At 36.1% G+C, this 25,093-nt stretch overlaps 1 protein-coding gene across 5 annotated transcripts in view; it reads right to left on the reverse strand.

Moving 5' to 3' along the window:
* Positions 1–25,093, reverse strand: part of SLC30A9 (solute carrier family 30 member 9) — a 74,218-nt gene that overhangs the window by 32,853 nt on the left and 16,272 nt on the right. For 3 of the 5 annotated variants that reach the window (XM_020888256.2, XM_070451959.1, XM_070451958.1), the window contains exons 3-9: positions 18,438–18,500; positions 16,208–16,307; positions 14,450–14,542; positions 13,706–13,788; positions 11,078–11,136; positions 7,464–7,531; positions 5,043–5,145 (exon numbers count right to left, since the gene is read on the reverse strand). In XM_020888256.2, the coding sequence (XP_020743915.1) occupies positions 5,043–5,145; positions 7,464–7,531; positions 11,078–11,136; positions 13,706–13,788; positions 14,450–14,542; positions 16,208–16,307; positions 18,438–18,500 (569 nt within the window). Of the gene's footprint in view, positions 1–5,042; positions 5,146–7,463; positions 7,532–11,077; positions 11,137–13,705; positions 13,789–14,449; positions 14,543–16,207; positions 16,308–17,152; positions 17,289–18,437; positions 18,501–25,093 lie in introns of those variants that run through there. The other 2 variants (XM_070451957.1, XM_020888258.2) reach the window with 2 other exon arrangements.

The raw sequence follows: 25,093 nt of genomic DNA on the forward strand, positions 1-25,093 counted from the left end.
ATGGCACCCCACTCCAGTATTCTTGCCTGGAGAATCCCATGGACGGAGGAGTCTGGTGGGCCACAGTCCACGGGGTTGCCAAGAGTCAGACACGACTGTACGGTTTGTATCTGTGTAACATTTTACACTCCACCAGCAATATCTAAAAGGTCTGGGTGCTCTACAGCTTAACCCAACATCTGCCTGTCAGGCGTTTAAATTTTAATCATTATAGTGGATGTGTAGAGAGGTCCTGTCTGGGTGTCAGTATCCATTTCCTGATGATGAATAGTGCTGAACACCTCCTTGTGTCCATCAACTACATGCATGTATCTTTGTGAAGTACCTTTCAAATCTTCAGCCTTTAAAAAAAATCAGATTTTCTTTTTAATACTGAGTTATAGCTGAAGCTCCAATACTTTGGTCACCTGATGTGAAGAGCTGACTCACTGGAAAAGCCCCTGATGCTGGGAAAGAGTAAAGACAAAAGAGGGCAGCAGCCGGTGAGATGGCTGGATGGCATCACTGACTCAGTGGACGTGAATGTTAGCAACTCCGGGAGCTGGTGAAGGACAGGGAAGCCTGGTGCGCTACAGTCCGTGGGCTCGCAAAGTCACACGTGACTTAGCAACTGAACAACAAAACAGAAGTTCTTTATTTATCCTGGATGCCAGTCTTTTGTCATATTATAAGCTTCACCAGTATTTTCTCCCTATCTGCAACTTGCCTGTTTATTGTCTTAAAAGCGTCCTTAGTAAGAGTTTTTAATTCTAATGAAGTTTTTCTTATCTTATGGTTCTACTTCTGTGTCCTGTTTAAGAAATCTCTGCTTAGCCAAAGGTCTAGAAGATATTCTCCTAGGTTTTCTTCTAGTATTTTCATAGTTTTAGCTGGTACTTTTGGGTCCACCTTAAATTTGTATAAAGCATGAAGGCATTTGTATAAGCCGAGGTCCTCTGTTTTTCACTCATGTGAATACCCATTTCCCCCATATACCATTTGTTGAAGAGTTTCTTTTCTTCAGCTTTGGTGCCTTTGTCAAAAATCAACTGACGAGGTAACTGCTGGACCCTCTCCTCTGTTCTCCTGATCTGTCAGTCCTTATGCCAAGACCTTCAAAGTGTTAGTTCTTCAGTCGTGTCCGACTCTGTGATCCCATGGACTGTATCCCGCCAGGCTCCTCTGCCCATGGAATTCTCCAGGCAAGAATTCTGGAGTGGGTAGCCATTTCCTTCTCCAGGGGATCTCCTCGACCCAGGGATGGAACCTGTCTCTCCTGACTGCAGGCGGATTCTTACAGTCTGAGCCACCAGGGAATTCCCTACTGTCTTAATTATTGTGCTCTGAAATAAGTCTTAAAATCCTCCAAAAAACTTTTTTAGATTGCTTTGAATATTCCAGGTTCTTTACATTTGCATATAAATTTTAGAATTTAATCAGTTTGTCAATTTCTACCGAAAAAAAAAAGTCTGCTGGATTATATTAAATCTGTAAATTAATTTAGGGCAATCAGACATGTTAATGCAGTAATCCAATCCATGATCATAGTATCTCTATCAATTTCCTTAGGTCTTAACTTCCTCCAGTTATATTTTAAGTTTTCAGTGTTAAAATCTTACACATCTTTTGCTAAATTTACTCCTATGTATTTAATATTATAAATGGAATTTACTAAAAATTTCATTCTCCATTTGTTTGTTGACAGTAGAAATGCAACAGATTTTTGTATATTAATCTTCTACTGATTCTGAATATCAAACTAACTTTGCATTCCTAGAATACTCACTTGATCATGATGTATTATCATTTTTATATATTGCTAGATTCAATTTGATTATATCTAAAGGATATCTACATCTATGTTAATGAGAGATATGGGTCCATATTTTTTTCTTGCAGTATCTTTAAGGTTTTACATCAGGGTTAAGGTGGTCTTCCCTAGTGGCCTAGTGGTAAAGAATTCACCTGCCAATGCAGGAGATTGGACCCTCGGTCAGGAAGATCTCCTACAGAAGGAAAGGGCAACCCATTCCAGTATTCTTGCCTGGAAAATCCCACGACAGAGGAATCTGGCAGGCCACAGTCCTTGGGGTTGCAAGATAGTCAGATACAACTTAGCAATTAAACAGCAAACAATCAGGGTTATGCTAGCCTTATTAGAGGGAATGAAAAGTGTTTCCTTCTCCTCTGTATTTGAAAGTCTGTATACTACTGGTTATTATTTCTTCCTTACATGTTTGATATAATTCTCTTGATAATGTCCCACATGTCTAAGGCTCCCTTCATTTTTTTTTAAGTCTTTTTTCACTCTAGTGTTAGTATGTATGCTTTCTGCAGTCATATGTTTACTTGAGTTTACTGATCATGCTTTCCACAAAGTTTAATCTGCTCTTAATTCTATGCATTGGATTTTTCACATCAGATATATTTTTCAGCTCTAAAATTTCCATCTGGTTCTTCTTTCTGTCTTCCATTTCTCTTTCCATTCAGTTCCGTTCAGTCGCTCAGTTGTGTCCCACTCTGCAATCCCATGAATCGCAGCACGCCAGGCCTCCCTGTCAATCACCAACTCCTGGAGTTTACTCAAACCCATGTCCATCAAGTCAGTGATGCCATCCAGCTATCTCATAGCATACTGGGCATCTACCATATTCATATTTTCTTTTTGATACATAATATGAATGTATCTTTAATGGCCATTTATCCTTGTGTGCTAATTCTAGCATATGTCAATTGAGTCTGTTTCTATTGACTGATTTTTCTCCTGGTTAAATGTCAAATTTTTTGCTTCCTGGTTGTCTAATACAAATTTTTTTTATTAGGTGCTGAACACCATGAACGTTATACTGCATGTCTGGAATTTGTTGTCTTCCTTTTAATAAGTGTAGGGCTTCATTCTGGCACGTAATTAAGTTACTTGCAAATCAGCATGATCCTCTAGAGCTTTGTTAGAAAGGTTCTACTAAAACTTTACAACTAAGATAATTTAGCCCTACTACCAAAGTCTAAGCCTTCTGTTGGCCTGGGTAATCAGTCAGAACTTTCAACCTTAGAATGTCAGCACTTAATCCAAGCCCTTTGTGAGCTCCAGGGATTACTCAGGTTAATGTTCCCTGCTGGCTCTCTGCCTAGTCTCATGGTGCTTTACCTGATACATGTGCAACAAAACCTCAGCAAAGATTCAACTCAAGGAAAACCCTACGTAGACTCCTGCAGCTTCTTCTCTGCATGGCTCCCTCCTCTGTGTAATCTGCCTTGTAATTTCTAGCCACCTCAGACTCACTGAACCCTAATTTCTACCTTCTCAACTCAATGATGGGTAACCCACCCTGCTCCGTTATCCCAAAAGTGCCTCCAAGCAAAAAATCAGAGAGATCATAGAGTTTAATTCACCTGTTCCCCTTCCTCAGGTATCACAGTCTTGCACTGCTAATGTCCAATGTTTGAAAATATTGTTAAATATACTTTGTATAGTTTTTTAGCTGTTTATAGCAAAAGACTAAGTCTACCCCCATGTGTCCATCATGGCTGGAAACATAAGTTATGTACATATGTTCTGCAACTTGATTTTTCAGTCATATGATTATTATTCCAGATCAATACATAGCTATCTACCACATGCTTTTATTTATCTATTGGCTGTGCCACTTGACATGTGGGATCTTGGTTCCCCAACCAGGGATCAAATCCGTGACTCTTGTAGTGAAAGCATGAAGTTTTAACCACTGGAATGCAATGCAAGTCCCCCTTCTGCATGCTTTTAAACCCCTAAATAGTATTTCAGAGTATGGACACTTAAAAATTGTCTTCAATGTTTTAAGTAACAACTAATAACTAAAGTTAATAATATGTACTATTTTTACATTTTAATTTTCTTATGTTCACACAAACTGAAAACAAAAGAGGTACTGTGTGTTATATATTTCTCTCTCACCCACCTCTCCACTCAACAGGCAAAATATTGTATAAATAGTAGTTATTAATTACTGAGTATAAAAATTTAAGAAAATGATTGTTAGTACTAATACCAAGTGTCTGTACTTTTTCCTTATCTTAAAACAAATTTTTAAAAAAATATTTATTTGGCTGCACCAGGTCTTGGGCGCCACTCATGGGATCCTTGATCTTCTTTGCAGCATGTGGGATCTTTAGCTGCAGTATGATAGCTCTTAGTTGTGGCAAGCGGGATCTGGTTTCCTGACTAGGGATTGAACCTGAGCCCCATGCATTGAGAGTGTGGAGTCTTAGCCACTGGACCACCAGGAAAGTCCCTACTTTTTTCTCTACTTTTACAAAAGGTTTTAATCTATCTGACAGTGAGTTATATGAGTTCTCAGACTTAATTTCTATTAAAATTGCTCTCCCTGCTCCTTACCATTTTATTATTATTTTTAACTTTGTCTTAAATATTCTTACTGTATGTACCTATGTCTTTTGTTATAAGTTTTCCCAAATCATTCTTATATAACAGGCGGATAAACAAATAAAAACTAAAAAGGTTTTAACAGGCCATGTTTTTTAAAATGTGAAATGATATACAAGTAGAAATGTTGTATTCTTAAAAAAGGCCTAAGATTTGTAGTACTCAAAATTTGAATTAAAGGGAGTCTAAGAAGTTATTTTAATTTTATAAAAATTATTTTTCATTTGTAAATTCAAGGAAAAAAATCAAAATACTAGTTTATTGTGAAGATCATTTTAATTCATCAATCACGTGACTATTTTATATGTTTACTCAAATCCACTGGCTCTTACAGTTAAAGAACTCATATTCTTAAATCAAATTTCTATTTAATGTAAGAATCACTTTTGCAAAAGCCTCTGCCCAAACATCTAGTATCTGATGATCTCATACTTCATTGTTAAAAGCTTTTAAAGCATTACAATCAGTTTTCAAAGACTATGATCATACTTCTTTGTATGTCATCATTCAAAAGTAAAACACCTTTCATTTTCTTTTACAACCCAACTGTAGGAATCATTCAGTTTTTAAAATGTCAACTTTTAGACTAAAATATCAAAAAATGTTACTTTAAATTAATAAGAAAGCTTTTACCCCTCACCTGGTTACAAGTATCAGATAAAGAGTGTATTGCTTCTGAAAACATGCTTGCTGAACCCGTATAAATCCAAGCAAGAAATTTGAAGAAGCAGTTTAATCCATTGCTAGGAGAGAAAGAAAAGATAATTTAGCACAGGTTTAGATAAAAATTCCCACCAAAAGTTTATTTATACATACTCACACACACGATTTTGTTCAAAGTAAGTTAAAACAGATTTCTAGTTTACTATGCTTTAGGCAAGAGTATAAATTTGAAGAATATAGATTATGGTTTCACTAAATATTTAAATGAAAGGGGCATGATATGTGCAAACAAATTACTTAAGTACATTTTAAGAACTGATGAGAAAAGAGGAATTAGAAATTGAATTAGAAAGGAAGCTGTGTCTTAGGTAGGTGAAAGAGGATCACACGTGATATTGTTCAGCAGGTCACTGTCAAAGACATGACGCTGGTGAAGGTCAGGTTATTTAATCAGGCAGATGCGAGAGGTGAAAACAAGGCCAGACAAAATAGCCTGGGTCATACTGGAAGATCATAATGCTAAAACAAACATGGTTATCTCCTGAGGAAGCTAGCTGTGCTCAGATTCTAACAATAACAACTAGTAGCATTTATCTCAGACACTAAGTTACTTATTATGTTTTACTGTAACTATTATACAAATATTAATATGTAATAACATCCTCATTTTATAAATGAGCAAACAGGGGCAGGGGGCTTCCCTGGTGCCCCAGTGGCTGAGACTCTGCACTCCCAATGCAGGAGACCTGGCTTTGACCCCTGGTCAGAGACTCCTATGTGCAGCAACTAAGAGTTTTCAAGCTGCGACTAAAAGGTCCCACTGCTGCAACTAAATAAATGCAGTGCAGCCAAATAAATAAATAATTTTCAAGTAAATAAAAAGAAATAAATGAGGATCTATACATCCCCTTCCAGCTACCCTTTACTCCTCTCCTCTTCATATAATTTCTTAAAAGAATTGTATCTGCTCTTGCTGTCTCAGTTTTCCTCATTCTGTATTTGGTCTTCAACCCACTAAACAATGGCTTCTGCCACCAACACCTCATAAGATTGTTCTTAACCATATACTGTTTCTTGCTATTAAATTCCTGAAAACATTTTTAATATTTTCTTTAATCTTACAGAAGCATTTGCCACTATCTTTTTACAATACTGTCCTTCTTGATTTATACCAGACTCCTGGTTTTCTTCCTACCTTTCTCTTTACTCTTCCTCAGTCTCTTTTGAAGGCTTTTTTTTTTCCTTCTACCAATTTCTTAAATGTGAGCATTCTTCAAGGCTTATTCAGGAGTGCTTTTCCTTCCTCATACATTATAATGTATATACACATACATTCTCCAGGTGATCCTAAGTATTCCTATGGCTTTAATTATTACCTATATACTAATAACTCTCTATTCTTTATCTCAAATTCAGATCTCCTTCCTGAGCTTCAAACCAATATATATTAACAATAATAATCATCAAGTGCATATTATGTAACAGAAACGATGCTAGGCAGTATACATACCCTACATTACTTTCCTCCAATACAAAAAGCTTTAGCTGCTAATCCCACTTTACAGACAAAAAAATTATTTCTGTTGACCAGCTCTACTTGGGTGCCCTATAAATACCTCAGATTCAAAAAGGAACCCATTACTTTCTTCGCTCCCGCCCTGACTCTTCCTCCCAGCGCTCCATTCTCCTCAGCGACAGCACAGCATCGACCCGAGTGTCCAAGCCAGAGACCTGGGCAGCATCACTGACCAGTGCTCCTAAATGCTTTCTGAACCTAGCCACGTCTCTCCACCCCTACTGCCACTATCTGTGTTATCATAAATGACTCTAAGTCTAGGGCCCCTCCAGTCCTTGACGATAAGAACTACGTATTTTATCTTTGTTTCCAGACCACATCAAAATTCCAGACACAGGTAGTATATGTATCTTAGAAATAAAAGCACAAACTAATGAACTACAAATTAATGCTCTTAAATAATCATCCTAAAATAGATCACTCAGTACAATAGGTTAAAACGTAGGCAAAATAATAGAGATCAAGACGACAGAGGAGAAAAGAAACAGGCAAACGTATCAGTTATGCTCTACCAGGGTTAAATGGGAGAAAAATAAAGAGGGCAGATGCTCTTCAGTAGCCACAGTGCAGCCTGGTTTGCTCTGAATGTAACTTTGGCCAACTCAACTTTTAAAAAAGATTTCTATAAACACCAATGAAAATAGAAGAAAAAATTTCAGATAGCACTTTTATCTTTATCTAGATACGAAGTAATAAATTTATACATTTATATATATACATTAAAAACATAACTAAATTTAAAAATTTAGAATTAAATTTTAATTATTTATTTAATTATTTAAAAAGAATTCGATTTTTAAAGGTTCATTTTTCAGTACTTACATGCAAATGGCAACCATCACCACTTTGCCTGGCCCCTTTAAAAAAATTGATGCTGTTCTAGAGCGTGGCTATAAAAACAAAAACAGAAAAACTCTTAACATTTTCCAAAAAGGCACTATGATGATATATATGCGACTCTGACACACCAGAAAATATCTTGTCTATCAATGCCTCTTCACAACTAGATTTACTTATTTCTTTTTCTCTAGACTTTTCTCTTTAAATTGTGTGAAGATGGAAATTGAAAGTGCATGTAGATCCTTTTCCAGAATGCTGTTTATTTCCTTGTAATTCATTTCCTGTCTACTCCCAGAAAAATTATGAGTTGGTTACATTAAAAAACAGAAATAAAGTGATAAAAATATACTGAACTGAAATAACCTAAAATTTTGCATTTGTTGAGCAACTTCTTAACGTTTAAAACAAGAACAGCCAAAGCCAGTAAGCCTGTTGCCCTCTTTAACTCCTGACTATTCTCTGAGGACTGAAGCCCTCAAATGGTAACACCGTGTTTAGTCCCTGAACTGAACAAAACAAAAGGAAATCAAACAGGGAGAGAAGGTATTCAGGAGAATATTTTCCTTCGGTCAAGTCCTCTTCGGCTACTGCTTGAATTTACACTTTCTGTGTTTCTTTCCCGCTCTTTCCTCGCCCGTAAGGCTCTCACACGTCACTGTAAGCTCTCTAAGCTTCCCTCACCTCCTTCCGTATCTGGCCGAGGGCTGCCCTTCTATGTAGCCTTCCTCGATCCCCCGAGAATACTCAGGCTGCTCCACCCTTACTGCTGTACTTCACTTTTCCGTTAAAGCGAGTCATGTATTCTGCCTCATGTAGTTTATTCACGACATACTTACTGTGCAAGCACTGCATGCCTGGCTCAGTTCTAGATGCCGGAGCACAAGAGGAAGAACAGAGTCCCTGCCTTCGCAGACCTCACTGTCTAGCACAGGGAGAGGGGAGGAGACCCGCCACCCCTGGGAGTGGCAGACACCACTCAGAAACTGAGACAGAGACGGGGAGAGCAGCGCTGGGGCGCGACGGGAGGGCTGCCTGACTAGAGCACTAGGGAAAGGAGCTCCGCGATGGGAGGAAGCAGCCAGCGGAAACCTGGGAGAGTTTTCGGCAGAGTACACAGCACATTCCAACATTCTGACGGAAGTAAGTTTTATGTGAACAAAGGATAAAAACAAGGCTGATGTGGCATTAGGGGAGCAAAATGCTTTTCTTTTTATTTTGCACTCTGATAATGCTTTGCAGTCAGGTCTGCAGGTTAGGGTTTAAAAAGCACCTACTAAGCTCCTGTGGACAACAGGACAAAAGAGGGAGCTGCAAGCTCTAAAGTGACACATCAAGTCTGACCGTGGCTCCAGATTTCTGAGTTATGCCATTTACTGATAAACAAAAACCCGTGTCTGTGCACTTTACTACAATGAGAATATACCATATCCTTTGGCTAGTACAGGAAAAAGAAAAAAATGAAATTGTTATAGGAACAGTAGAATATGAAAACATGCTACTTAAGGTAGAAGGTGAGAAAGATTTCTTTAGAAGAAAGTTTTGAAAATATATGGAATAAACAAGACAGATAGGGAAGGAAAATGTTATTTTTAAACCATAACAGAATGTTATAATAAGGAAAGAGAGATTCACTGAGCTCAAATTGCTCTGAAAGAAGGTTGCAGAGAGAATTCCCTGACAGTTCAATGGTTAGGACTGGGCTCTTCCACTGCTGGAGTCCTGGAAAACTAAGATTATGTAAGCTTCATGGCACAGCCAAAAAAAAAGAGAGAAAGAAAGTTGTAGAAAAGGTGAAAATGTGTTGGTAAAATTAGGTCAGAAATACCGACAAGGTCCAAGGAAATCTAGAAGCAAGAGAAGCAAAATCTCAAAAAGCAACAGATCCATAGTAGATAGATGGAGAGATTTCAGAGGACTAGGAGGAAAATCAGCATAAAATATTCAAAGGGTTACAGGTGATTTCAAACTGACACTATCATTTCAATCCCAGGTGGTGCAAGTGGTAAAGAATTCACTTGCCAATGCAGGAGATGCAAGAAACTTGGGTTCGATCCCTAGCTCGGGAAGATCCCCTGGAAGAGGAAATTGGCCACCCACTCCAGTAAGCTGAAAGACTATCCCAAGAAATTCAGAGAATTAGGATTAGAAGGAAAGGCACAAAAAAGTAGAAATATTATTAAAGGGAAAATGTATTAAAGGGATAAGAAATGGTATCAATTAGAACACTGAACATTGAGAGAGTGCTTGTGCCAAACCTAAAATATAGTGAGCTCATATATTTCACTATTGGAGCTGCCATAAAATGAAGAACATAACAGAGTAAGAAGTGTCTGGATCAGAGAGAAACAAGGGTCCAAAGTAGGCGGGTGAGGAGGAGGCTCACGAGGGAGGGGCTGTGTTTACACACATGGCTGATTCACTGCTGTACAGCAGAAGCTGACACACTGAGCAGCAATCATACTCCAATAAAAAATAATAAATAATAAAAAGACCAAAAAAAAGTAAACAAGGTATTTTTACTCCAGGAAACATGAATAATCCTGTTACGTTTTAGAGAAGGAAACCAGCCATCTTTAGTGAGAGAGTGAGTGTTCCTAGGAGGAATACGGAAACAGTAGGAAATTAAAACAGTAAAGTCTTATTCTATTACTATTTTTTAAAAAAGTATAATAGAAATTTAGAAATTTTATACAAAATCTATAACATTTCAAGGCTGATGAGTATTAATCCTCAAAAGGGCTCTAAGAGACACAGATTTCAGAAGTCAAACAGCTGCTATTCAAAAATCTGGTGCTGATGATCCTCCATGCAAAAAAGGTATAAAGCTAGCAGTAAGTCTTCCTAGGAGGCAGATCTCACCAGCCTAAATTACTCCACAGCAAGAGGCAGGGGCAGAGGCAGAGGCTGTCAAGGCATAGAAGTGACTCACACGACATACAAAAGCCCCACCACTGAAGAGAATCCAGGTCTTCAGTGCAGCACTAGGGTGCCAGAAATGCAGGGCTCACAAGGGAAACGGAAATTAAGAGGCTTTTAATAAGATGAATGGGAAAGAAAAGCACATCAAATAAGGTATGACTAGAGTTGTCATCATTGCTAATTTCTAAATTTTCCAAGAAGGAAGCAAGAGACTCAAATTTAAGTCAGAAGAAAAGAGACAATTTGCAAAGCTAGCCCTTTCTCCAGGTATGGTGCTCACTTCTTGACAGGAGACACCTCCAGCTCAATTTAAATGCAAGGTGGACTCTGAACATGACTATGTGGCATCATGGAAGTGTCGGTGGCTTTGATAAGAGCTCTTGGGAATCCAAGTCCAATGAAGGACTTAGGAGAAAATAAGAAGTGGACAGTAAAGGTACGCTTCCTATACTGGTCCCAATATTAATTTCCTTCTGGTAGGAAGGAAAATAAGAGTATTCTGGCACACTTGAAGATAAGGTAGTAAATTTGGTAACGGAAAGATAAGGTATTTTTTTAGCAGATTAGATCTACCTTGGAATAGGATCACAGACATGCTAGATTTTCATCATGGGCAGATACTAGGATTTTCTGTGAAACACATACTCAACATAACATTAAAAGAAAAATATTCTTACCTTAGTATTTCCCAGAAAGTCTCTATATTCTCTCAGTATTTTTTGGTTTCTAAATAGCCCTATAAAAAAAGAATTATGCAATACATTTAGCTCATACATATTCTTATCCTTTCACATTTTAGATTAACACAATTATTCTAAGACTATGTTAAACAGTCTTCTCCCAGATACAAACAAAAATATCAGGTGATGGTAAGAAATCTGAATTTGCAACTTGATTAAAAAATGGGCTAAGGACGTGGATAGACTTTTCTCCAAAGATGATATACAGCTAGCCAATAAGCATATGAAAAGATGCTCAGATCACTAATCATCAGAGAAATGCAAATCAAAACCACAATGAGGTATCACTTCACAGCCATTAGAATGGCTACTATCACAAAACAAAAACAAAGAGAAAAAGAAAATAACAAGTGTAAGCAAGGAATGCAGAAAAATTGGAGATGTTGACTATACTGGTAGGATTATAAAATATTGCAACTGCTATGGAAAATAATATAGAAGTTCCTCAAAAAATTAAAAACTATCATATGATTTAGTAATACCACTTCTGGGTATATATCAAAAAAAAAATGAAGGCACTGTCTCAAAGAGGTTATTTTCACACCCTAATTTATAGTAGCACCATTCACAATGGGCAAGTGAAAGCAACCAAAACTCCATGGACAAATAAATGCTGAACAATGTGGTATATAAATACAGTGGAAATACTGTCACACGGATGAACCTTGAGGACATTATGCTAAGTGAGGTAACTCAGTCAAAGAGACAAACACTGTATGACTCGTGGTATCTACAGGAGGCAGATTCACAGAAACAGAAGAGCAGTTACCAGGGGCTAGAGGGACAGGAGAACTGTCAGACAAGTGCAGTTTCAGGTCGGCAAGATGAGTTATTTAAGCCTGATAAAAGAACCAATCCTCCACCTTCAGCTCAAAGTTTAAAAATAAGGAAAAAATATTTTATTAGTGTGCTTTCTCAAATTCTGTACTTTAAGTATGTCCTCTAATATATGTACAAGGCTATTCACAGCATCATCATTTTAACAGTAAAAAACTGGAAATGACCTAGGTGAAAATGACTGAATAAACTATGGTGCACCCACCAAAATGGGAGTATTATAAAAGAAATGAAGAAACCTCTCTATTTCCTGCTATGGAATGTTCTCTGGGACATATAATCAAGCTAAAAACACAAGCACAGACAGACATAGACTATGCCTTATTTATGAAAAGGAGGGTCTAAACTACCAGTATATATGCTACTTTAGTAAAAATAACACTCAAACTAGTTTTTTAAACAATCACCTATGCTAGAGGGAGGGAGAAGGGTGGGAAGACAGGGATGGAAACTAAACTTCTCTAAAGTATTTTGTCTTTAAAGTATTTGAGGTGACTTTGGAACCATATAAATGTTTTACAAAATTATAAAATAAAATCAAATTTCTTAAAATCAGAAGCAAAACGAAACAAACGAACCTGTTTTTATATCTAGTAGATGGTTTATCCATACAGTGAGAAATTACAAGTGACTTTATTTTTTTTTTACAAGTGACTTTAAAACGTAGGCATTTGACTGTATATCCCCAGTGAGATATTCAGTAAAGACAAAAAGAAAAACAGAAATCTTAAATCACCTTACTAGCAGGAATACTGAGACTGATAGTTTGAGACAACACTGTATTCTCTCTATATGTGTGTGTACATACATATAAGAACAAATAAAAAATGTAATTAATGATGTTAATGAATTAAGAAATAAGATTTTCAGAGTAAGACATACAAAAGGAAAAAAGGCGGGGGGGGGGGGCGGGGGGAGTAAGCTTATCAAAATAACCTACATATATTCTCTTAAGAAACAAAAAAGTATTTCCTAACTCTGTCTACTGAAAATACCTCAAAAACATATCAACCTATTAAAAAAAACTGAGTACCCCTAATGCCCACAGGTCTCTAAATTTTATTTCCTGTTAAGAGGAAAAGGGGCTCCTACTATAAATGCTGATTACTAATCTGGGGCAGGGTAGTGGTTACTGGAGGGGAAGGGGCAGGGTTGAGGGAAAAATGAGTAAAATGGATCAACTGTGTGGTACCAGACGGAAACTAAATTTTTGGTGGTGATCAAGTTGTAGGGTAAACAGAAATAGAACATATAATGTTACATAAACCAATGTGACCTCAGTAAAAAGTAAATTAAAAAAAAAAAGAAAGTAAATATTTCATTCCTGTAGATTTAAGTACAGCTCTCTTTAGCTTATCTGTGAATATAAAGATACTAAACAGCTGTTTGCTTCTTCTGAGAGGCCAAAACCCCTTAGAAACTAGGATTCACTTTTAGAACAGGTACAATCTTCAAATCAGACCCTGTTTTAATATTCATATGTCTTACAGAAATGACAAATTAGCTTTGCTTGCTCTCACGATCTTTAAAAAGCTATAGAGAGGAAAACAAATAGATACTGTTCTTATAAAATAATTAAACCCAAAATGAAAACTGGCATTTGCTAGAACCAACAAAGCCAAACACAAGAGGTAGGCAACCACTAGGTGAGGATACCGTTATTATAGACACAGATCTCATTTACAAGTTGCTTTTCAGTTAACTCAGCTTTAAACTGAATATACTTACTTTCTCTATATTCTATTTCTGCTTCCTTACGAAGTTTTTTCTCTCTGGCAAGAGCTTCAGGGCTTCCCCAAACTTCCAAAGATCTATGTACATACACATGGCCACCATTCAGTAATACAATTTTAATGACTTCATGAAAATCATATTTAAATCTAGATAACTAAAACTATATGAAAATTTAACAAACCATAGGTCCTTTAGGAAAAATATAAAGCACTTAAGAAACTTTTCTAAATTAAATCTACACAATAAGAATAAATTCAACAGCAAATTTTCTAAAAAAAAACTGATATTTTTTTTCTAATTAATACATACTAGTAACTCTCAAACCAATCTGCAAATGTAAAAATATTCTGCTTTTGGATTTTCCTGGTGGTCCAGTAGCTAAGACTCCGTGTGCTCCCAATGCAGGGGGCCTACGTTTGATCCCTGGTTGGGGAACTAGATCCCTTATGCTACAACAAAGAGCTCATATGCCACAACTAAAGAGTTCACATGCTGCAACTAAAGATTCTGGATGCTACAACTAAAGAACCCACATGTCGCAAAGCAAATCAAAGATCCTGCGTGTCACAATTAAGACCTGGTACGGCCAAATAAATAAATAAAAGTAAATACTTTAAAAAATACATATATATTCTGCTTTTAAAACATATCATTTTAAAAATTCTGAGTCTGTCTAAATGGGTTTCTATTAATTCCAAATTCAGCTTGTATTTTATCCTAAAAGAACTATGTTCTTACTTTGCCTCCACATCTGATCTCAAGTATACAGTAAAGGACTCAGTATCTTCATGAGGACTTCGTCGTCTGATTTTTCTTAGTTGTTCCAGATCACTGAAGAAAGAGATATGTTGAATTTATTCAGAGAAGGTTCCTATAGTTCAGGATTATTAAGGGCAGATAAAAACCACTAACTAAGCCTTATTTTAATAGCTAAAGCTGGATAGCCTGTAAAAATCAATTTAAAGATGACATTTTGTACGTAAAAGTGGTTTAGAAAGAGTTGAAAAACCAAGAATTACTCTTGACTCAATATAGATACCATAATATAGTATGTAGTGAGTCAAATGCTTTCAGTGCTTGTTCTTTATCTGCTATGGATACACCACTGCAATATCTGATGTATGAAGAAAAAAAAAGTAGAAAGAACACAGATTAGAGTATTACTCCTCTATTTGAGAATGTAAACTTAATATTTATAGTCATTTGTTTGCATCCATATTAATTGTCATTGTTCAGCCACTAAGTCGTATCCAACTCTTTGCAAGCCCATGAACTGCAGCATGCCAGGCTTCCCTGTCCTTCACTATCTCCCTGAGTTTACTCAAACTCATGTCCAGACTAATACTAAGTGGTAATATCATTCATAGGTATCAATTTATAAAGAGTATATGTCAATTTCATGCTATTTAACTATTTTCCTTTCTCTTAAATTCTGAAAGGCTGATACGTGCATCAAGTCACTCTGCTAAAGTCTTTCTAAATTTGATCACTGGTCTTCCTAAGGAAATTTTGTAATAGCAACAAAAGACCTATAAACAAAAATTTGAGGGATTCCCTAGTGGCCTAGTGGTTAGGATCCCAGCTTTCTTGCTGTGGCCTAGGATCAATCCCTGGCCAGGGAACTAAAATGTTGTAAGCCGCGTGCTGCAGCCAAAAAATAAAAAGATAAAAGTCTAGATCAGGTAGCAAAAGATACGTATTCTGGTTCCCGCTCTGTCACTGACTCGCTAAATGAACCAGGTCATTGCTAATATCTTTCCATATTTCCTGGCCTATAATATGGAGATAGCTATACCTAACCTACTTTACTCGTCCATGGGATTGCAAAGAGTCAGACACGACTAAGGGACTTTAACTTTATACTCTAGAAGGTGTACCATGGTGGGGGTGGTGGAGGGAGAGCCTAGATCATCTGATGTCTAAATTGCCAAGAAATCTTCCACTTAAATATATAGCCTTCCTAGATAAACACACAAAAGAGGGGAAAACATTTAAATTTGTAAAAAATATACCTCAATAAATCTCTTCAGTTAGAAGAAAATAATAAGATACCAGAAAGAAGCAAAATAATTTACACTCAACACAAACCACAGCTGAAATGTGAACATAAACATAAAACTGCTCTACCAAAAAACCCCCAAATTTTAAAGCTATATTAACATACAAATACTCTTATTGATAATTCTGCTACATATTAACAATAGAACTCCTAAGGTTCTTGTATGACACATAGATTTTTGAAGAACCTGCTTTTTTGAGTTAAAGGAGCCAAGAAAGAGTGAATTGCTCAAGCTGGAGCAGTCTTCGGTTTAATAAGCTAACAATTTTAACATTTTTAAAAAATATTCTTAACTGAATAAAACTATTTCTTCAATTTAGGAAGGAACCATAGTAAAGTTTCCACATGGATGGTAGCTGTTAACAAATTCTAGGAAGTAACTGGTTATTTAGATTAGATAGAACAAACCACTAAATTAAAAAAAAAAATTACCGTACCTGGATTTGAGGCAGAACTCATTCATTGCTCTGACTCCAGTGATGAAATTATTCTGAGTATACTTTGGTCCATATTCCCTCTTTTTAAGAACTGCTTTGACTAAAACCAAAAAAAAAAGGAAAACATACTAAATATGCACACTGGAAGTCACATTTGAAGATGAACATGTGCTACTTTTTAAGTGGGGTCACTAGTGAGTTCCATAGAAAACAGGTTTTTCCTGATGCACTGGAGGGCATCGGGGAAAACAAAGTCTACTTCAAGTAAAGAATAGGACAGAATTAAACTTGCAACCACCCAGCTTTTAACTCCAGAGTTCATCAGTGCGTGCTTGCATGCTAAGTCTCTTCAGTCATGTCTGACTCTTTGTGACCCTATGAACTGCAGCCCACCAGATTCCTCTGTCCCTGGGATTCTTCAGACAAGAATACTAGAGTGGGTAGCCATGCTCTCCTCCAGGGGATCTTCCCGACTGATGCCAAAGATCAATTCTTTGTCTAAGGACACCGTGCAAAGGTATTGCTGGTCTGTTAAATCATACTAGTACAATTTAAATTGCCTGGAAAGTCTAAGTGAAAATGAACTGAAGTTTCAATTAAAAAATCACATGCAGGTTCAGTGTTTTACAAACCCTGGTGAAACCAGCCTTGAAGAATCAGCACTTTTTGTGAAGACTTGTTTCAGCTACATATAATAATCTATATATATACTAAATCATTAGTACTTCCTATGTGGATTGCAGTCAAAAAAGTCTGAAATTCACTGAACGATTTCACATAAAGTAACAAAGCTGAAATATATATAAGGAACATTTTTATCAGTTAAAAGTTATAGGAAGTTAATTATAGATTATAGGCAAAACACTGCCTTCTATTAAATTATTCCCCTATTATCAAGTATCAAACTGTTCATAAAAAATGAGACAGCAATAACAAAATACCAACTTGGCATCAGTTACACTCTGTGGATTAAAAATTACAGCCAAAAAAAAATAAATTACAGCCAACGTTGGTTTGTTCATTTTTATAAAGTTAGACTTTCAGTCACATGATATAGATGAATAACATAGGCATATCTTGGAAAAGCAGGAGAAAAACAGCAGGAACTCCTGTGTTCTGTTTCAAGTTGTTGCCAAGTTACTGCACATTCTATTCTCCTATCTAGTAACTACTAAGTCTTCTGTTGTACTTGCAGATTGAAAGAATAAATGAAGACTAAATTATTCACCACTGAAGAAGGTAAAAAGACTCTTAAAACAAAAACTGTGAAAGTCAAAATTCACAAATCATAGTTAATAAGAACATTTCAAAACTAAAGTTCAATATAAAAATCAAAACTTTATTTGAAAAAAGAATATAAGGAAGTTCAGGTTTCCTTTTGCATTAAGTTTAAGTCTCTAAACTACCTTATTCTAAATAATCCTAAAATATTAAATTCAAATAAGCTTCTCAGAGAGGAGAAATACATCTCTCTTCAAAAAGATTAGTTTTTTTTAATTACTTTTTAATAATTTCTTTTAAGTATCTAGAAATCCCCCCGGCCCAGATTATTAATGGCAACACAACATTAAGTAATCTTAACTGTGACTGTACAGTATGTATCATCTCCACAGTTACCCTACAAAAAAGAAGTCCCATTCTCAGCACCACCAGAGAGGAGAAAACTACGACTCAGAAAAATCAAGTAAACTGCCCAAAGCCATAAAGCTGGCACACGCTAAAGCTACAAACTGAATTTACTTTTGTCTGACACTGAAGCCATGGTGATCCTACTCACAGAATTAGCACCTCCATGAAATATGCTACTTTGGACATGGGAGCCATAGCCCAATTATAAAGACGAGAAGTGCAAACAAGAATTCCTCCATTACTTAATCACTCCTAGAAATGGAAATCAAGAATGTCCAAACTATCTCGATTTCAATATGGTATTAGCTTCTAGTTCTTTACTTTTCTAAAATGTACAGAATTACTTTTCTAAAAATGATAATTTTTATTTGCCTTTATTCCTTTGGGCTTTTGAAATAACAATTACCACAAAATTTATGATTAGAATGCACATTTCAGTAGAAAATTAGTTTATAAATAGAATAAATCCTTATGGTCAATATATTTTTTAAAAAGTAAAAATGAATATACCTTTATAACTATAAAGATATCTATACAAACTAATTTTATATATTTAATTCAAAACACCATTATAATAAAAAATAGAATAAAATATATTTACCTCTTACTTGGAGAGGTTCTTGCTTAATAATTGGAGCTTTCAGTTCTGCACCCATATTTTCTGCTGTGAAGATTAAAAGTTATTTTAAGTAGTTGTTTTCATATAAACCTTATAAACTTAATGAACATTTGCTAAAACAATCTGGCAATGTGTAAGAAAGATAACATACCACAGACCAAGACGAATCCTAGGATTTACCTTAGGATGAAAGAGCAGTTAAACACTGTTGCTGTTGTTTAGTTGCTAAGTCACGTCTGACTCTTCTGCAACCCCATGGACTGTAGCCCGCCAGGCTCCTCTGTCCACGGGATCTCCCAGGCAAGAATTCTGGAGCAGATTGCCTTTTCCTTCGCCTGAGGGTCTTCCTGACCCAGGGATTGAACCTGCATCTTCTGCATTGGCAGGGAAGGTTCTTAACCACTGAGCTCCGAGGGAAGCCCAGTTAAACATCAGAAAATCTATTAATTCCTCTCATTAACAGATTGAAGGAAAATAACTATAGAATCATTTCAGGAGCTAACCAAAAAGCACTTAATAAAATTCAGCACCATGCAAGTTTCAAACCTTTTTAAGAAAAATTAGGACAAAAGGAATTTCATTACAGGGTAAAGCTAACCTGTAACAAACACCATATTCAATGGTAAAAATTTAGATGCATCCCTTTAAAACAAGGAACAAAACAAGGGCACATGTTGATTTTTCCACCCCCAAACTGTTCTAGAGATGCTATTCAATGAAGAAAGGATGAGTACTAAATGGTTATTGGAAAACGGCACAACTCTCCCCCACTTCAAAAAACATTTAATAAAATGAAACTGTAATCTCCCCATACCGTAAACAATCAATTACAGAAAAATTAATGATTAAAGACTAAGGCATTTATATGATTCGGTGGCACTAGTGGTAAAGAACCCACCTGCCAATGCTGGAGACGCAAGGGATGAAGGTTCAATTTCTGGGTTGGGAAGATGCCCTGGAGGACATGGCAACCCACTCCAGTATTCTTGCCTGGGAAATCCCACGGACAGAAGAGCCTGGTGGGCTACAGTCCACAGGGTTGCAAAGAGTGGGACACAACTGAGGTAACTTAGCACTCACGCAAGATTAATAGGCAACAATATACAGAAAAGGAAGCTTCAGACTGGGCGACTGTATTTCCAACAAATACAATCAACAAAGGCTAAGTATGAAGAATATTTAAGAATTCCTCCAAATGTCTTAAGAAAAAGACAGCCCATTAGAAAAACAGAAAAGGGCAAAATACAAGAACAGACTTCCACTGGAAAGGAAATACAAATAACCAATAAACATATGAGGAGATGGCGGCCTCGTTATTAACAGAATCCAAATGAAATCACAAGATGCCATTTAGCAACCATGGGATTATGAAGCATGAGACATATGATAACACCTAGTGTTGGCAAGGGTATAGAGAAATGGTAACGCATACACTACTGGCTGAAATACAAACAGGCACAATAATCTTGATAAACAAACTGGCATTATCTAATGTAGCATGACCTACAACTTAGCAATTCTATTTCTAGGTCAACATACTTGACACATAGAAACTTGTACAAGGGTATAAAAAGATGAACATTCGAAGCAGTACTGCGTTCTGTTGTATCAAACTGCAAAGAGCCCGAATGTCCAGAGGCATGAGAGCAAAGAAGCCACGTTACATTCATCCAGCAGCATTCTGTGCACCAGTAAAGAGGAGCGAACTGCATGATGGCTATCGTTCTGTGCACCTTTACTGTTAAGGTAACCGCAAGCACTATGTGAGCACTCAGCGTGCATCGACTCATTTAATTCACACAACAGCCCCCAAAAGTACATGCTGTAACTACCTCAATGAAAATTAATGAACTAGACACACATACAATTAAGATAAATCATGGCAAAAAATTTTAATGGAAAAGTAAATCACAGAAGAATACATACAATAAACTATCACAATAAAGTAGAAAAATAAGCTAAACAATTAAGGACATATACAATTGTCTAAACCTATCCCTTTTTTTTTTAACTCAAGAGATTGAAACACAAAATTCAAGACAGTCACATGGATACAAAGGGTGAAAGGAACTATGAAAAGAAGTATTAAGGATAACAAAAATGTGATCAAGATTGCAAGGTTAGGTTAGGTGGTAAATTACAAGGTTAGGTGGTAAATTATAGGTGTTGATTACATATATTCTTATACATGTATTAAGTATTTTGTAATAAAAACCTCATCCTTAAAGTATCTTCCCTTATTATATCCTTATGCAATAATAACTGAACTGAACTAAGTTGTTGAAATTATGCACTTATTGTGGTAATGTTTTTTTATCTCTTTATGTATCAAATATTCAATATATTTCTTAAATCTTTTAAAAAATAATAACATTTTTGAGCCTATTAATAATAGCTTACATTTACTATTTACCATGTGCCACATACAGTACTATGTCCTTTATATGCACTATTTCGTTTAATCCTCACAAAGCTGCTCTGAGGTAAGTACTATTATCTTCATCTTATTTGGAACTTCCCTCAAGGTCACAGAGTTAGTCTTTTAAACATGGAAGTACAGTCAGGATTAAAACCCAAGGCATTTTATCAGTCTACTCTTTCAACAACTTTCCTACAATGCCTCTGTATTTAAAATAATGTTGGTTTGTAAGTTGATATTTGTAGGTTTACAGGAAATGAGGACAGGAGTGAAAACTGGATCAGCCATGTGGAGATCACTGGTAACTTTGGACAACAGCAGTTTCAGCAGAAAGAGTAGTGATGGAAGCAACAGGTGGAGGTGAGAAAACGAGATGAGACAGTGAAAGCAATATCTGGACTTTCAGCAAGAGCTGGAAGAGAGAATGGAATCAAGGAATCATTATTTATCAAAAATAAAATAATGATCTTATTTTTATGGAGGAGGAAGTAATGAAAAAGGGAAAATAATCATTTCTACATATTTAGAATATGCATCTATATAGATGATAGGCAACACCATGAAACCTAACCTGGTTACCTGATTTAGACTTCTGCCACCTTACTGTCTGTCTTTGGTTTACCATCCTTTTTTTTTTCTTGCTTTTGCCTTTCTGGCCATCAGTTAAGAGTGATAAAATTTTCTATATTCTCCTCTCACCCCACCTCCATGCTGGTGTTTGAATTTACAAGATTCAAGTTCTAATGTTTTCATGATTCCATTTAGAAATTTAACATACATGCTTTCCTCTAAATCTTTCTAATCATCTGTAAGGTTATTCACCATCTCTACCTTCCTCTGAACAAGAAAAATATCTTTAACCACTGAAACTTATCTTACTACTCTACAGTTTACTTTTACTATCAATAACTTTACTAACACATTTAAACTCTTTCTTGCTCTTCACTGTCCCAACTCTTCTTTCCCTGAGTTTACTCTGCATCTTTCTTACAGGTATTTGATTAGCTTGAAACAGGTATTTGAGTAGTTGTTTTTTTTAATATGGGTAGTTTAGTAGTAAATGATAAGTCATTTTTACATGTGAAATGTTATTTTGCCTTTCCCCTGAAATGATTATTTGCGCGCTCAGGTGTGTCCAACTCTTTGCGACCCCGCGGACTGTACTGCGCCAGGCTTTTCTGTCTGTGGAATTCCCCAGGCAAGAATACTGGAGTGGGTAGCCATTTCCTTCCCCAGGGGATCTTCCCAACCCAGGGACTGAACCTTCACCTCCTGCATTGGCAGGCGGATTCTTTACCACCAGTGCTACCTGGGAAGCCCAAGAGCTCATAAGATTGTACTTATTAGATGATATAATCCTTTTAAAACCCCATGATTATTTAGACTATGTAAAATTCTAGGGAACACCTATTTTTCCTCTGACCATTTCATGGACAGTACTTCAAATCATTCCTCCTTTATTTTCTACATATTGTTGCAGATAAAAAGTCTACTTCAAAAGAGTAATAACAATTGTACTAACAGCCGCCTGACTTTTTGGAAGCTAAGTTGGGTTGTTTCTTTGAAATCTATGGATTTCTTTTCATTTATCCTGTTTAGTACTAAAAGTGTACTTTTGATCTGAAGATTGATTTTCTCAAATTCTGGAAAATTCTCATCCATTATCTCTTTATATATAATTTCTCCATCCTCTCTCTCTGAAATGCCTGTTAAATATAGGCTAAAGCTTCATGCCTTTCAAAAGCTTTTTTTTTTTTTTTAAATCTTTTTACTTTCTTATGCACATCTAGAATGAATTTCAATTTACTAGTTCTCTACTTGACTATGGCTACTCAATATATTGTATTCTTATTTTAACGACCAAACTTTCATTTCCAGGCATTCTCACTGGCTCTTCCAGATCTACTTGTTATGCTTTTATTTCTGCCAGTTTGTATTTCAAACTATGAGTACTTTATTCTTTTCAGGATATTAAACTTATTTGAAGCAATCTGGGCTGGTTTTTTTTTTTTTCATTTATTTATATTAGTTGTGGGCTAATTACTTTACAATACTGTAGTGGTTTTTGCCATACATTGATATGAATCAGCCATGGATTTACATGTGTTCCCCATCCTGAACCCTCCTTCCACCTCCCTCCCCTGGGCTGTTAGTTTAAAATTAATTCATATTTGACTGTTGATTTTGTTGGCTTTCTTGTGCTAGAATTCTTTGTGTATTTTTTACTGAGATATAATTGACATAAGGTTAAGGTGTATAATATATTGATTTGATTAATTTATATATTACAATATGATCCTTCATGTACTTCTAAATTTTAGAATTTGCAGTTTTATTCTGAATAGGATATATTGTTTCACTCTCCTTTTCACTGATCTATTGCCGAGAACTCAATCCAACCCTTCTGTCCTGAACCAGATCTCACACTGCCAGTTTGAAATAACTATGCTCCAGTTTAGTCTGCCAGCCAGCAAAAAGGTTGAAGTTCCTGTTCTTTCTGCTGCCTCCACCTACCCTACAGCCTCCTGTAACACAGAGCCCCAGATAACAAATGGAAGAGGCTAGCTCAGCCTCCTATGGGAGAGTGGATGGGTAAATTCACACAGTGAGTCTGGCTAGGTATGTGGCACTGACAGGTCCATTACCCCAAATGAGCCAACTCCTGGATGCCAGTGCCTGCTTACAAACCCAGAGGCCAGGATCTTCTGTTTCAATTCCTGGACACATCCTTTTTTGAGTCCAGTTACTTCTTCAGTTTTCACTTTGTATATTCAGTCTATCACACCAGTGAGTGAGAAGTTGAATGGTTACCTCAGAGCATTCCTTCAACAAGGTTATTGCTATCTGATCCAGATTTCTGCCAATCCGTTGATTTACCTTCTTTTAACGCTCTTGTGTATAAATTAAATATCAACAGAATAGGCACATAACAAAAACAAAACTCTCTTCAAAATACAAGCAAAAAAATCTTACCTGTAATATTTAGTATATTTCTCAATTAATTTTTCAGGGAAAGCCACTGGGGAAATGACTTAACATGGTATGTTTTCATAACTAAAACACGTACAGAAAATCCAAAAAGGCTTTATTTTCACTATTCATCGGATTCTAAGTAAGTTATGATGACACACTGGCTAAAAACAAACAAACAAGAGCCTAAAACCACTTCTATTTAATTAGCAACTGCGGCTTCCAACATTTGACACTGGTCAGTTAAATGACTGATGTTTTATTTGTCTGGCTATACAGCAAACAAATTCTAAAGCATCTTTATCTATAGAATCTATGTATCAATTACTTTAAAATTTTGTTTTGGGGAATAGAGCCCTGGGCAGACAAAAGTGAAGGCATGGGATGGTAGAATATTAAGCTCTGAACACTCATTTAGTTTGTGAACAACTGAAATGTACTATCTAAAATTTCACAGACAGCCCTTCTTTCTACAATGATCAAAGTCATTCAAACAAATCACATAAAATGAGGTGCTCTAATACTGATATTTTTGGATATTCTTACCACAAATTGTCTAGATATTACTAAATATATAGTGTTAAGACTCACAAACAAGAAATGCTAGTAAAAGGCTCAAACACATGTAAGAATACTTTTTTTACATACCACCATCTTAATAAATTTACACTGGATCACTGGAGTAGAATCTTGATGATTTCAATAAGCAACCAGACATTCTATCCTGAATATCTCCAGACATTTTGTTTTAAGCTCAAGCCCTGGCTGTTTGCCACACATCTGCTGTCATTAGCAAAATTAAAACTGATTTTACTAAAATTTAAAACATCTGAATGCTCCTTAAAAACTTAACGATTCCTTAGCAAGTCTCTGCCTCTTAATGAGCTGTTTCTGACTTCACCATGTGATCTGAATTATTCAGAAGTCAATCTCTTAAACATACAAATTATCTTTCAATCACACAGTTACTCGCTGTCTATCTGATGGCTGATGGTTTAGTCGCAAAGTTGTGTCCGACTCTTGCAACCCCATGGACTTAGCCTGCCAGGCTTCTCTGTCCACGGGATTCTCTGGGTAAGAATACTGGACTGGGTTGCCATTTCCTTCTCCAATCTGATGGCTGACAAAGTGTAATTTGGCCTAAGAAAATTCTGAAAAATTGAGCCCAAAATAAAACCATCAGTAAACAATGTAGTTCTAATATAATAGAATATACTAATATTTTAATTTCACAAGTCAGCAGAGAAAA

The sequence above is a fragment of the Odocoileus virginianus genome, chromosome 21 (genome assembly GCF_023699985.2).
Source record: "Odocoileus virginianus isolate 20LAN1187 ecotype Illinois chromosome 21, Ovbor_1.2, whole genome shotgun sequence".
Taxonomy (NCBI): Eukaryota; Metazoa; Chordata; class Mammalia; order Artiodactyla; family Cervidae; genus Odocoileus; species Odocoileus virginianus.